Here is a 14,619-nt window from a genome sequence, read left to right as displayed (position 1 = left end):
CAGCAGTATAAAAGCCCATGGGTGTTCATGTAAAATCGTTTATTGGACACACTCGTCTCCTCATGTCTCACATCTGTGATCTGTCATCATCAAATAGCGCAATTGCCCAGTTTTACTGAGAACAATCTAATCGGTGCACTTTCATTTGTTCAGGATTACATTACCCTTATGTCATTATAGTCGAGGGTGTCCATTCTCTCGGTATGTCATTATTATATTATTTATCTACAGTGAAATGAACATTTAAGGCAAAGCCTTAAATAACGTGTCAGTGTTTTACCTTTGGTAAGAGTGATAATGAATGGATTCAATGCACTGTCACAAGATTATGCTCATGCTGAGCTCAAATAGCATATAGAGAGAAGGCGAGAACTCACCAGCGCTAGAGCCAGAGATCCACAGTTCCTGACTGATGCGGATTATTCTCGTGTACTGATATACCAATGCTGCTTTTTCACGGCAGACGGCGTGTTTTGAAAGCACCTGCCACAGTCCGAAGGTTTGACAACATCTCGACTCCCGTTTGCGATCGTGATTTCTTTCTGTGGAATAACTGACAGGAGCAAAGAGGGCGATACCATTCGTTTATTAGTAGGGGAGACCGTGCGCAACAGCGAGAAGGTTCAGGGAGTCAAACTTGTAATTTTACACAAGCATCGCGTCAAAACAATCAAAACGGGCCAAGCAATAATTTATTTATTTTTTATCCTTAAATATGCATGTTTGTCCTCAAATCAACAAGTCAGAAAAAAGCCCTCTGTGTTATAAAAATTATGTTTACTGCAATAATAAAATGTTGACTCTATTCCCTTAGTACAGTCAAATGTCTTGAAAACAACCCAGTCAGATTAACATAAATGTCAGTGTAAGATTACATGCAATTATTTCTAATAATAAAGAAAAGAAAAGAAAAAAGAAAAAAAGAAAAAAGAAAAGAAAAGAAAAATACCCACTATGGCATCCGCAAACTGTATAAATCAAGTGACCCACCTTGCAATACTTAAATTATTGACTGGAATTAGTTTTTACAAATAATTATGGTAATTTCAAGGTTATTGTGAAAGATATGATTATACTAATGTGAGATCTATTTCACAATTGTTGCTATACTCACAGACTTTGTGTCACCTGTACGTTTATGGTCATCTGTCATTCTTATCTAAATACATCGTGTTACACGTTCATAAATTCAATACCATTTACACTCCACGGTTTATTACAATAAGTAAACAAGAATGTAGGTTAATTACTTCTGCTTGTGAAATCTGGCCTACTTCAAAAGATTACCATAGGCTATTTATAATCAGTAAATACTATCATCTATATTAATTAAATGTAATTGTCATAGAATTAAATTATTTAAAATTAACTTAATTGTTTTAACAGGAGTAGTACAGTTTACTAATCACACTATGAATTACACATGTTTCAAAATAAAGGTTTTAAGTAAAGTTAATTTAGTTTAACGATTCGAAAAACTACCTTTTTCTTTGGGTATTTAAATATTGTTTCTCACATTATTGTAAAACATAAAAATTGTTTATTTTATAAATATGTTTAGGCGACGTAGAATTTTATACACTCAACAATGAACACTTGCATTTAACTAACTGATTATTTTTTAAGAATTTAAAACTACATTGAGCTAAAATATATTATTTCATTGGTTTGAGGAATTGAAAACATATTTGTGTAGTATATTACAAAGATTTCTACAGTCAGGTTATAGAATTTAAAAGCGAACAGTTATGTAGCATCGTGCTGTTTTAAATCTGAAGACTTTTATTATGAAATTGGTGGAGTTGCCATTTTTTATATGTACCTTCACATACGGAACGACTTGTCAGAACTGAAGAAATATCTCACACTGTAATTGTTTGTCAGTTCATCCTCGGAAGATTTGGAGTCGTTTATTAATTTTTTCTAGTACAAAATGGGAGCATGTATGGCCTTATGTTCTCTTGCGAGCTGTGTAAGTATTCGGTTCATTTCCCATGCTAATTGAGCTAACGTTACCTTAAGACAGCTTTGCTAAATCGTTAACTGAACAAAAATACAGAATGATAAGATTAAGAAAACGTATTATAAAAATAACGTAATAAACGTCCATACTTAATAGAAAATGTGTGGTTTTGAAGAGCTGTTCGTTGTAAAACGGCAGGACACGGAAGTGTGTTTATATTTACATTTTATTTAAATATGTTTTTGTTAACTATTATAATTATGGAAACCGTCAGCTTTCATCTGACATTATCGCTAAATCGGTAGACAGAAAATACAGACTGATAAGACGTAATATAACGAAACAATAACGAAATAGACGACCACAGAATATAATATAAATTGTTTGGTTTTGAAGAACGTCGGAAGTGTGTTAACATTTACTTGTAGCAAGTCTTTAGCATTGGTCTTTCATAACGTACTGAATAGTAATGGCTTGAATACCATTACAGCAACCAACATCAGTCAAGACAAATCCATGTTTATGACACTGGGTGTACTTAGAAATGTAGAAGTAACGTTAGTGTTTTGATGATTAGTTCATATCAGGTTAAACAGGTTTTAAACGCTTAACGTTAGATTTCGTAAATGAGAGTAACACATTTTAGCTGTAACCTTGCCCATTTTCCATGGACAGAAATGCAAACAATGAATTAGTTTTAGTATAATAGTGCTCTGATCTATTTCTAAGGTAATGTTATTACGCAAAAGTTATTTTTGAAACAGAGAGTATGTTATAATAGCTATTGTGTAATATGCGTTTTTTCCAACACCAATGTTGTTTATTGGAAAAAGATGATGAAATATGACATTACAGGAAACCATCCTAGCTTAAATATTACCAGAGTGAACTACTTTTGTATGCTGATTTTTAGGATCAAGGTTTCCACATAACTATTGTAAAAACATCTTAAGTTTCATCAGTTAGTAGATTTAGTTTTTATTTGGAATCCTTGATATGCTGCTTGACCTACTTTCTCTTGCTGTTTATTTCACAGAATCTCTACAGTTCTTGTTTTATTACCGCACTCAAATATAGCCAAAAATGTTCCCTCCAATTTATATTACAGTTACTGATTACAGTAAAAGCAGTGTTTTCAGCATGTATCATTTGTGCCAGTAAGATTCACCTTTTCTCATATCTTCTCTGAGCAGTCTAGAATCCTAGTTACTTGTTCAGTCATAGAGCTTTTGACAAATCTGAGTAACAATGGCATTTTTTGTGATTCTTGGACATCAACGTTGTGTGTTCAGCTGACCAACCATTCCTAGCATGAGTAACAGTCACAGTGAATTTCCTTACTTTAACTTTTATAAAGAATGCATGACTGCATTTATGGGGTCAAAGTCTTAAGCAGTAATTTCCAGACTGTTTCTTGCCTAATTGAAGTCAACAAACCCATCTTTAGTCTTCTCTGTCTGTACATATTAATTCATAAATGTCATTAAAAGGCAATCCAAGATAACAATATTCTATTAATTTAAAGTAATGGACCCTGATCATTATCAGAAAAACTTTCCAGAGTTTTGGTGCTAAAGTCTACTTCTTTTGGCAGCCTATATTATTCTAGCTACTACCAGAGGTCTACACCTGACAAAAGTATTGTGGTTGATCACAGTTGTAAAAGCAACAAATAATAACTTGATTTCTAGTTGATCATTTGGAAAAGTGGCAGAAAGTAGATTTTTCAGATGAATCATCTGTTGAACTGAATCCCATTCATCACAAATACTGCAGGAGACCTAGTGGAACTTGCATTAACCCAAGATTATTATAGAAATCAATCAAGTTTGGTGAAGAAAAAAATCATGGCTTGGGATTACATTCAGTATGGGGGTGTGCGAGAGATCTGCAGAGTGGATGCCAACATTCACAGCCTGAGGTATCAAAACTTTTGTGCTGTCCATTATATTACAAACCACAGGAATGGGCAAATTCTTCAGCAGGGTAGTGATGCTTCTCCTACTTCAGCATCCACATCAAAGTTCCCAAAAGCAAAGAATGTCAAGGTACTTAAGGATTGGCCAGGCCAGTCACCAGACATGAACATTATTGAGTATGTCTGGGGTAAGATAAAATATTAGGCATTGAAAATGAAGCTAAAGAATCTTGATGAACTCTGGGAGTCCTGCTAGAACACTTTTTTTGTCATTCCAGATGACATTATTAAAAAGTTATTTGAGTCATTGCAGAGATGTATGGATGCAGTCGTCCAAACTCAGGGGAGTCATGCACAATATTAATTATTTTTCCACTGCACCATGACTTTATATTCTATACTGTTCATTATTTCTGATAAGTGAAAAGATTTTTGTCTAAGCAAAGTCAGACTTTACTGTCCTAATGAAGTAATTAAAAGTCAATGCATGATCATGTTTTATTTTAGTTAAATAAGTGTAATCTAGAGGCCGTTGCCTTTCATATAAGCCACTTCTGATACCAAATGATCAACTAGAAGTCAAGTTATTATTTGTTGTCCTAAAACTTGGATAGGCGAAAAGACTTCGGTATGGTAGTGTAGAGTTTAGTGATTTTAAAAAGCATGATTATGGATTCTAGCTTGATCAGAGACTGGTTAAATAAATACATGGGAACAAAACCATTCAAGGGCTTGTAATTAAGCAGTAATTCTTTACATTTTATATGCTATGCATAAAACTGGGGTGAACATATTTTCTTAACCTGGTATGAACTGCATTTTTTACTGTTGCTTGTTTATTGAGGATGCAGGACAACCACCTACTAGTTCTATATTATAATAATGCAGTCTAGAGGTCATGAATACGTTAACAAGTTTTTCTGCATAGAAAAAATTGTGTTTCTCAGTCAGTGCTGTGGTGTTTCTAAAGAAAGAGGATAGGAAAGGAGATGCGATTAAAAAAAAAACCCACATTGCTGTCCAATACAACACCAAGGTGTATGAATGTAGAACACTATCCATCTAAATGCAAGTTGTGTTTTGTATGCAATTCTCAGTTAATACACTTTGTCTTGAAGATTTTAACAGAATAAAATAACATCATATGTTTTCAACAATTTCTCTCTGTTAACTTAATTTTGAATTATCATCTGATCTTGATCAGATCATATATGGCTAGATATCATTTGCAAAAAAAAGTGGAAAGAAGCTAATCTCATTCTTTGTAATATTATTTGCCAGTGGCAGCATACTGTAAAGAGCAAAGGCCTAAAAGAGACCCTTGCAGCACACCCAGTGTTAAATTGAGTAGTTTCCTGTTCATTTAGAATTTAAAGAGATAGTTCACCATAAAATGAAACTTCTGTCGTCATTTACTCATTCTCCACTTCCAAACCAGTTTGAGTTTCTTTCTTCTGTTACACTAAAGAGAATATACTGAAGCATGTTGACTTGCATATCTTTTTTCCTACTATTGATGTCAATAGCTGCTTTTTTTCCCCAACATTAGTCAAAATATAATTTTGTGTTTAGCAGAATAAAGAAACTTTTCAAAATTTAACAGCCACATCCTCTCGAGTTTGAGGAAATGGTGTTGATATTTTCATTTTTGAGCAAACTACTAAGTTACGAGTTTAAGATTGAGTACAACTTTGTCTTAAATAAGTCAGTTACCTATTGCAGAGCCCTGAAACCTGACTGTAATTCTTCATAGATAGTATTCTTTTGAAGAATTTAGCATAATGGAACAGACATAACTTTTTCATTCATTAATTTTCTTTTCGGCTTTGTCCCTTTATTAATCCGGGGTCGCCACAGCGGTATGAACCACCAACTAATACAGCACGTTTTTACGCAGCGGATGCCCTTCCAGCCGCAACCCATCACTGGGAAAGGCATAACTTTTTATAGACCTAAAAGAAAGCTTTATTTGTAAATAGTTTCATAATTAGTTCTTTTTGTGGTCTAGTTGTGGTTTCGTCATAAGAGGCTTACTAATTTATTAAATAAGGGTTTGTAGGTGAGGCCTAGATGCAAAGAGGAGATCATAATAAAGAGAATAAATAATTTAGGTGGCATGGGTTGTTGGTTTATATGTTATTACTAGTTAGTTGTTTTTAGCCCATCCTGCATTTTAATGGTTTGTATTGCTAGCAAAATAATTGTACAATCTTTTCCTTCTGTTTTACAGGCCTCGTGTTTATGTGGCTCTGCTCCGTGTCTCCTCTGTGGCTGTTGTCCATCTACTAACAACTCCACCATCACCCGGCTGATCTTCTCTTTCTTCCTCCTGCTGGGCACACTGGTGTCTGTTATCATGATCTTGCCTGGCATGGAGACGCAGCTCCGCAAGGTGGGCCAATTCTCAGTCCTTATCAACCTCACATTTGCTTTCAGTGCAAAATGTTAATTAGTTTTTTATTATCTCTTCAGATTCCTGGTTTTTGTCAAGGGGGAACCACAATTCCAGGCATCGAGAACCATGTTAACTGTGACGTCATTGTTGGCTACAAATCAGTCTACCGCATGTGCTTTGCTATGGCTTGCTTCTTTTTCTTGTTTTTTGCCATCATGATTCGTGTAAAAAGCAGCAAAGACCCTCGTGCTGCTGTTCAGAATGGGTATGTCTCACTTATGATCCATGTACTGTTATTTTGTTATTCAGTTGTTATTGCAACCTTGTGTTTTTAAAAGCTGGATTGTATCATTGATTGTTTTGTCAACAGGTTCTGGTTCTTCAAGTTTCTGATCCTAGTTGGCATCACCGTCGGAGCCTTTTTCATCCCGGATGGAACATTTCATGACGGTGCATATTTTGTTTGAGTAATTCCTTTAGCAGCACTTACTGCACTTTTCATTTCTATATATTCACAAACGGAGGTGCATAGCAATGACAACATGACGATGGTGTTAAGCTCTAAATGCAGCAATAGTGATGATGAGGTTATTCTGGGAAGTCAATGTCAAATTTCAAGGGAGGCCTCGAAAACGCCTGGTTTCCTTCAGGGAAGAAGTCGATTACTTTTTAATGACTGTTTTGAATGTTATGAGATGCGTGGGAAAAGGCCGTATTGAAAGTACAAGTGGATGTTATTATTTTTTTATTGCATATTACATTAGCAGTGAGAACGCATTGTTACTGCCTTGCCAGAAGTCTCAGGGTGCGGAATTAAAGATGCAGAATGTTGTGTTCAGAGATCATGAGTAACTCTTTAGCGTGCTTCATTCTGAATCTAAGTATAAAAATACAGGTCCTTCAGAGAAGCATGTTTTATTAAATGTGGATATAATTTTAGCTTAAAGCAACAAATCCCTCTGAAATGATAACACACTCATCCTCGTGTTGTTCTAAATGTTTATTACTGAAAATCAGAAAGCTAAAACTCAATCTTCTCAGTGAAATCTCAGATGTTCAGAAATCTGTAATGATTCATCTTTAATGAGTCATTAAAATATTGGCGTCCAGAATTCAGTAAGATCTGACTGGTTTGTACAATATACATTTTTAAAAAATTAGCTTAAACGTGTGATATGAATAAAAAGTGGTCATAACTGAAAATTTAGATTAAAATGAGATGAGGCCTAGACCTGGAAACAGTATTCTTTATATCACAACTTAACCAGAGGATTATTTCATTTATTTTTTAATTTAAATCAAATGACATAAATATTAGTAATTCATTTATTTACATGAGTGGAATAATTCATGTAATACACAGCAGATAACTTTTCTAACATTTAAAAGTGCAATATGTAAGTTTTTGATTCTTCTAAACCATAAAAATACCATAATATGTTTGCAGATATTTAAGAAATATGCTAAGTGAACATTTTTGTTTACCTAAAAAACAATGCTGAAGTCATGTATTCTGCTTTGAAAATGTGCATTACGTGCCAAAACATGTCTTTGTTTGGTTCCTTTAAACCACCCACTGTCCCTTTAGCCAATTATATTTCACCACGGGTTGCCTTGTTGGAAAACCTCATTTCATTCATTTATTCAGAAAGGCTCTGAAAGCATGTGCTCGTAAATGAAATGCAACCTCCGGTAGACAGTACCAGACTCCAAAATGAGACGCAGATTCAGAGTTCCACTTGAGGTTATTAATTAGCAAATAATGTAAATATTACAAACGTAAACATTAAGTGAGCAGGTTACATTGTAACCCCATGTCCTAACAACATTCTACGTGAAGAGATTTGCAGTGATAAGCTATTTGGCTGTTTGCACCAGAAGAAACACAATAGAAATTTAAATACAACCATTCAGATGCACAGAATATGCACTCACAAAATGGTAAGATTTAAAATATAATTAATACATATTAGACCTCTTTAACATTATTAAATGTACATAAATTGCATAAATGTTGGTTTGCATTATTTCACATTTCTAAAGTTCAATTTCAAACAGTTTATTTTATTTTTCAAGCTCTGAGGTGAACTGTGTGCTGCTGCTTTCAGTAATATGAGAGTAAATGTCATGTAAAATGGCATTCAAACACACATTGTTAGCATTTAACACTGAATAAAGCACGTGAGGTGCACCTGAGGTGATCATTGTCAGTTTTCTGTTGTTCATCTGCAAGAAATAGAAGCCGTTTCTAAAATATCAATTCGAGGTGTTGGTTAGAACAAAAACTCATTTAATATTTCTATTTAATATTTCTTCTATTGCATCCTGTTGCTTTTATATCTAAAATTATTTAAATCAGTCTTGAGGCTCGATCATCAGACTCACTCCTGTTGGTCCTCAATCTGGCAACCCGCAGTTGTGTTTGTGTTGATCCAGGCATGCAATACCTATTTCAACCACTGGGTGTCAAACTAACATAGCATAATAGCACCATTGTGGTCCAGTGGTCTGCACATTGCGTTATGACGCGCTGACCCGGGTTCGAACCTCACCAGAGTAAATTATTTTTTATTTTTACATTTTATTTTTATTTTTTGTGTGACCATCATTACAAAAGACTGGATATCTATAAAGAATTTTGCACAGAATATATGTTCAGGAAAGGACATTGTGATGTTTTAAAGATAAGTGTTGGAGATTTAGCTACTCTTTAATGTTCTGAAAAACATTTGAAGTTCTAAAGCAGCTGTTTTCTTGAAAAAGACGTGATAGTGTAATTAGAAACTGAATTGGAAATGACCTTATTTTAATATAGTCAGTCGTGAACTGATGTGGGTTGGTCTAAGGCAGGGGTCTCAAGCTCAATTTACCTGGGGGCCGCAGGAGGCAAAGTCTGGGTGAGGCTGGGCCGCATAAGGGATTTCACAAAAAAAAGTCCTCAAATGTCATTATTAACAGTTTTAATTATTTCTTCTGAACATGAAGTGTCCTGAACATTAATAGAACATTGAGTGAAGATTATAAACAGTTCTTCTGAATATGGCATCTTTTGCCTACTTCTTGCTGCCAGAGACTTGACAGCGCTTCTACTCTAAATCTGAACCACATTTGGCTTTAGAGCGGAAGCAGTTGAGACCCTCAGTATGGCTTGAAGATGATCATCATTAAGTCTAGACCTGTACTTTGACTTATTGAAGTCCTAGGGAAAAAGTGGAGGAACTCACTCAAAACTTCCATTCCCTCACCTAAAAAAAAGGCGTATATATGTATAAATAAAACACCCCCACCCCACTCCAGTCACATCAGTCTGTACCAGTCTGTATCTACCTATAATATCAATATATATAAGATGCAGGGCAGGCACGTGCACACATAGGGCTCAACCTGTGCAGAGCACATGCCCTTTTTAGTCTTGCATAGAAAGTGCCCTTCCAAAATGATCAAAAGTGCCCCCGCGACGCGACACACCTTCGGTCCCGCCCTTAAGTACGCGCGCGACAACACCGCGCGCGACAACACAGCTGATCAGAACGCGCGCGACAACGTGCATTGAGTGACAAGCGCGCTGTGTACGGATAGAATCAGCGGAGCAGGGAGCGCTCTCTCTCCTCCCTCCGCTGATTCTGTCAGAGTACAGCGGTCGGCGCGGGCCACAAAATATTGCACTGAGGGCCACAAATGGCCCGCGGGCCGCGAGTTTGAGACCCCTGGTCTAAGGCTTGAAACTCCAGGGCTGAAAAGGAGTCCCACTCCAGCCCTGATAATAAGCACTTACACTACAGTACTGTTCAAACGTTTGGAATCAGTAATGTTTTAATAGGTGCTAATACTTTAATTCAGAAGGTTGACTTTTAGTGTTACAAAATATTTAAGAAGCAACACCACATATTTTAACATTGATCGTAGTAAAAATGGCTTTTAGAGCAGCAAATCATATTTTTTGGTATAAATTCGGAAGTATCATGTGGAACCACAGCCTAAAGCAGTGGTAAGGAACCTATGTCAAATGTGGCTCACCAGCTGTCTCCCTTCAATAATATTTTACTTATTCTACGTTCACTAGAAATCAGTTTCCATTTTTATTGTTGTTTTTTTTACAGCAAAATAAATAAGAATTAGTTTACAATAAAAGTATGTTTCGTCTAATGTGTATGTGGCTCTGTGTAATACCTTAAATCACGGCACCAATAAAGGGCAAGCAACTTGCATTTCTATGGTAAGCTCGTGCATGTAAATGATTGGTGTGAAATGAGTGGCGATGGTAAAAAGATTAAAAAAAAATCAGAAATGGCTTTTTGCTGAATATAAAAGATAAATATTAAAGTATAACAATAATATAAAACGGATCGTTTTAATTGTGATAGCACTTCACAATATTACAGTTTTTTTTTGGTATTTTTATTAAAAAACTTTTTTTTAATCTTACTTTAGATTTTTTTGTTGTAGTTAAACATGCCATCCTGTCTACTAAAACACAACTTCTCATGTTTTCTCACAGTCTGGTTCTACTTTGGTATTGTGGGTTCTTTCGCATTCATCCTGATCCAGCTGATCCTCCTGATTGACTTTGCCCATTCCTGGAATGAGGTTTGGGTGAGGAACGCTGAGGAGGGCAACAGCAAGTGTTGGTTCTCAGGTATGTAGAGTAGTTTCTGTTCATAATAATAGGCTTGCAGGTGTATCTTTGAGCGATAGAGAGAGAAAGAGAAACATGAGACTATTTGCTATACCCACAGGCCTGTTGTTTTTCACCATCCTGTATTACGCCCTGGCCTTTGCTGCAATTGTGCTGTTCTATCTATACTATACCAAACCCGACAACTGCACTGAACACAAGTTCTTCATCAGCTTCAACCTTATTCTCTGCGTCATCGTATCTGTGGTTTCCATTCTGCCAAAAGTGCAGGTAAAGTTTATTATGTGTCTTGTGATTATTGGAGTTATTTTTGTTTATGATGCAACAACTGACTTATTCAAATGATCTGGTTAGAGCAAGAGTCCAGTTAACAATTCATTTTTTCAAATGGTCTGTTCAGAGTGGTTCTTCAGTTAAAGGTTTTGTATGCAAGTTTCTTTTTCTGTACGCAAGACTTTTTTTAAAGCATAATAATACCATAATATGTTTGCAGATATTTAAGGAACATGCTAAGTGAACATAAATGTTCATCTGAAACAATGCTGAAATCAGTTATTCTCTTTTGAAAATGTGTGTTCTGTGTCAAAATGTCTGTCTTTCTGTTTGGGTCTTTATAACCTACTCACTGCCAGTTTACTCTATTATATTTAAGCATTCTGGGTTGCATTTTTAGAAAACGTGCAGTATTTAATTGAAATCTTAAAAGCTTCAAGTTATGTAGCTGCAGACAAAAATCTGACCCCATTGCGGGACAACAGCAACCTCAGAAATGAGTCACAGATTCACAGTTATACAAATGTACAGTAGGTGGTTATTACTTAGAAAACTATGTAAACATTAGCTGAGCTCCTGTTATTGTTGTCAATCTGGCAATCTGCGTTTACGTGGAACCATCAGAGGTAAATTTAAACTGCAATATCAATCTTACATCAGGGTGTCCGCAGGGTCTTGAAGTATTAAAAGTCGATAAATTAATGTAGAGAAATTTAAGGCCCTTAAAAAGTCTTGGATGCTATTTTGCAAGTTATTACATTTTATATAATTTTTGATTATGCAATATATGGTTATATGCTAAAGTATGCCTGAATTAAATCTGTGAATATCAGGATGCTGTGTAGTTTATGAAATCAATTAAATCCTTCTAGATTTAACATCATGCTGCTTTGTTTACTGCAGTAAGCAAGGCAACACCATTATTTCTGCAGTTCTATAGGCGCCAACCTCCTGAATTAGCTAGCTTTAATAGATGTTTATTCAGTATGAATAATGTTTTAGTTTTGGATTCATTTCTTACATTTATTTTTAGTAAATATACTGCAAGTTAAAATCTCACCAGTGTTTCTGGTTAAAAAGTGATTTATAAGGTCTTCAAATGTATGGAAAGAGTCTTAAAAAGGTATTGAATTTCACACTGATTCCTGTATATACTCTGGACTGCACCTTTAAAGAAATGGTTCTTTCAAAACTGAAATTTTACTCACACTCAGGTAGTTCCAAACCTTTGAAGGTTTTTTTTTTTTAGATTTTAGAACACAAAAGAAACCGGTAGCTAGTAGGAAGAACAAATACTATCAAAGTCGATGGTTACCAGTTTCCATCATTTTCTAGAATATCTTCATTTGTGTTCAACACAAGAAAGAAACTCAAACTGGTTTGGAACAAGTGTAGGGTGAGTAATGGATGACAGAATTTTCAGTTTTGGGTGAACTGTCTCTTTAATGATTAACTAATTCAGATGATTCACTCAGAGTAAGTCTAGAGTTAATGACTAATTGATTCATATGACCCAGTAACAGTGAGTCTGCAATCGACTGTTCACCCATTCAAATGATCTGGTCATAGCAAGTGTCTAGATAACAGTTCACTCATTTAATATTAAATTACATACAACCTGAAAAGGGTCCTTAAAATAAGTAATATTAGTAATCAGTAAGTAATTATACTGAAGTGATATTTTATCAGGGCATGTTTTACTCGAATACTTCATACTGTAATTATTTCATCCACCTCTGATTACACCTCTGATGACATTTTAAGACGCATTAAGACCTTGAATGTAAGGCAACAACTATGAAATGTCAAAACTGCTTTAACTAGCTTTTCCCAAATTGGCTCGACACATGAATCCTGAGATGAATGCTGATTTCTAATGTGCATAAGAAAACAGCTTCTCTGTTGTACTGAAGGTCATCTACTGTTTACATTAGCCTCCAGCTTTTGTCTTTTTAAGGAAACTTCTGTTTCCTTATTTGCATACAGAATATCAATGCTGGCTTGCCACAACAGACGAGCTTTCTCCACTATGCAAGCCATTTTATTTACAGTTGTTTTATACAGTCTTCGCTAGGTAGACCAAACCTGATGAGTGCTTATTTGAATATGTTTGTTTATGTGTGCTTTTCAGGATGCCTCACCTCAGTCTGGACTGCTCCAATCCTCTATTATTACTCTGTACACCATGTACGTCACATGGTCTGCCATGACCAACAATCCTAGTAAGTCCAAACAAATTCTCTAAAAAAAAAATATGTACAGTCTGACTGAATATCTTTGGTACCTGTTTTTTTTTTTTTTTTTTTTTTTTGAGCTTTCATTTGGTTTCTACTCAAGTTGATGCAATTTTGGTAAGTTTTGTGGTGTAATAAAAAAATAGATGCTCAACTTGTATAGTTTCCTGATCCTTGTTGACAGATAAAACTAAGTTACCCATTAGAATTATAATGCCAGATTAAGTACCTGGTATTAAAATGATTGTTCATCTAAAGCTAAAAATTCTGTCATTTACTCACCCTTTACTTGTTTAAACTTTTAATTAGTTTCTTTTCTTCTGTTTAACACAAAAAAATATATATTTTGGTAAAAAAAAGCTGCAATTCTGTGACCATTGACTTCCATACTAGGAAAAACAAATACTATGGAAGTCAATGGTTACAGGTTTGCAGCTTCGTTCAAAATGTCTACTTTAGTGTAATTTTTAGTTTTTGGCTGAACTGTCACTTTAAGAGGTGTAGATCACATGTCATCTTTGAGGGTAGGTAGAAAGTTTGTATTTAGGTGAAACAAAAATAATCCTATAAGCCTATGTTTAAACCACTTGTGATGAAATCTATAAAAGCACTTCTTTAAAGGATAGTTCAAACACAAATTTAAATTTACACACTCTTTACTTGCCTATAAGTGGTTCCAAACCTTCAATCTTTGAGTTTCTCTCTTCAGTTCCATTAATATTAGGTTAGATTTAGGTTGCGACATAAGGTGAATGTCTAGCCAGCGTCCAAGGACAATGTTGTTTTGGTGTCCGATAATGACGTCAAATGATGTTGATATTTGGTTGATTTTAGGTTGTGTTGGAAAGTGGCCAAAACTTAACATTAGACCAACATCATAATCAACGTCTTATTGAAATCAAATAATGACATTTATTCGTCAGGTATGGCAAAAAAAACATCCCGCATCTGATAGGTATCGTAGTGTTAATGTCCATATAATGTCAAGCTGTAGTATCACTAGATGTCGATATTTGGTTGAGTTAGGGTTGTGTTGAAAAGTGACCAATATTTAAAGTCAAGCAAACATCTTAATCAACGTCATATTCAAATCAATTACTGACATTTATTCCTCAAGTATGGCAACCAAAATCCTGCGTCTGATAGGTATCATAGTGGTAACGTCCATATAAAGTTTAGCTGTAGCATCAATAGATGTTG

The 14,619-nt window shown here is 35.0% G+C and overlaps 1 protein-coding gene across 1 annotated transcript in view; it reads left to right on the top strand.

Moving 5' to 3' along the window:
• The first annotated feature begins 1,845 nt into the window (after positions 1 to 1,845).
• Positions 1,846 to 14,619, top strand: part of serinc2l (serine incorporator 2, like) — a 25,564-nt gene continuing 12,790 nt past the window's right edge. The window contains exons 1-7 of the mRNA XM_009292505.5: positions 1,846 to 1,972; positions 6,112 to 6,273; positions 6,354 to 6,541; positions 6,647 to 6,726; positions 10,775 to 10,912; positions 11,013 to 11,182; positions 13,317 to 13,407. Coding sequence (XP_009290780.2) covers positions 1,934 to 1,972; positions 6,112 to 6,273; positions 6,354 to 6,541; positions 6,647 to 6,726; positions 10,775 to 10,912; positions 11,013 to 11,182; positions 13,317 to 13,407 — 868 coding nt within the window. The 5' untranslated portion in view covers positions 1,846 to 1,933. The remainder of the gene's footprint in view (positions 1,973 to 6,111; positions 6,274 to 6,353; positions 6,542 to 6,646; positions 6,727 to 10,774; positions 10,913 to 11,012; positions 11,183 to 13,316; positions 13,408 to 14,619) is intronic.

This window comes from Danio rerio, chromosome 16 (genome assembly GCF_049306965.1).
Source record: "Danio rerio strain Tuebingen ecotype United States chromosome 16, GRCz12tu, whole genome shotgun sequence".
In the NCBI taxonomy this organism is placed as follows: Eukaryota; Metazoa; Chordata; class Actinopteri; order Cypriniformes; family Danionidae; genus Danio; species Danio rerio.
Note: the sequence above shows the minus strand (reverse complement) of the source record. Positions and strands in the feature narration are given on the sequence as shown.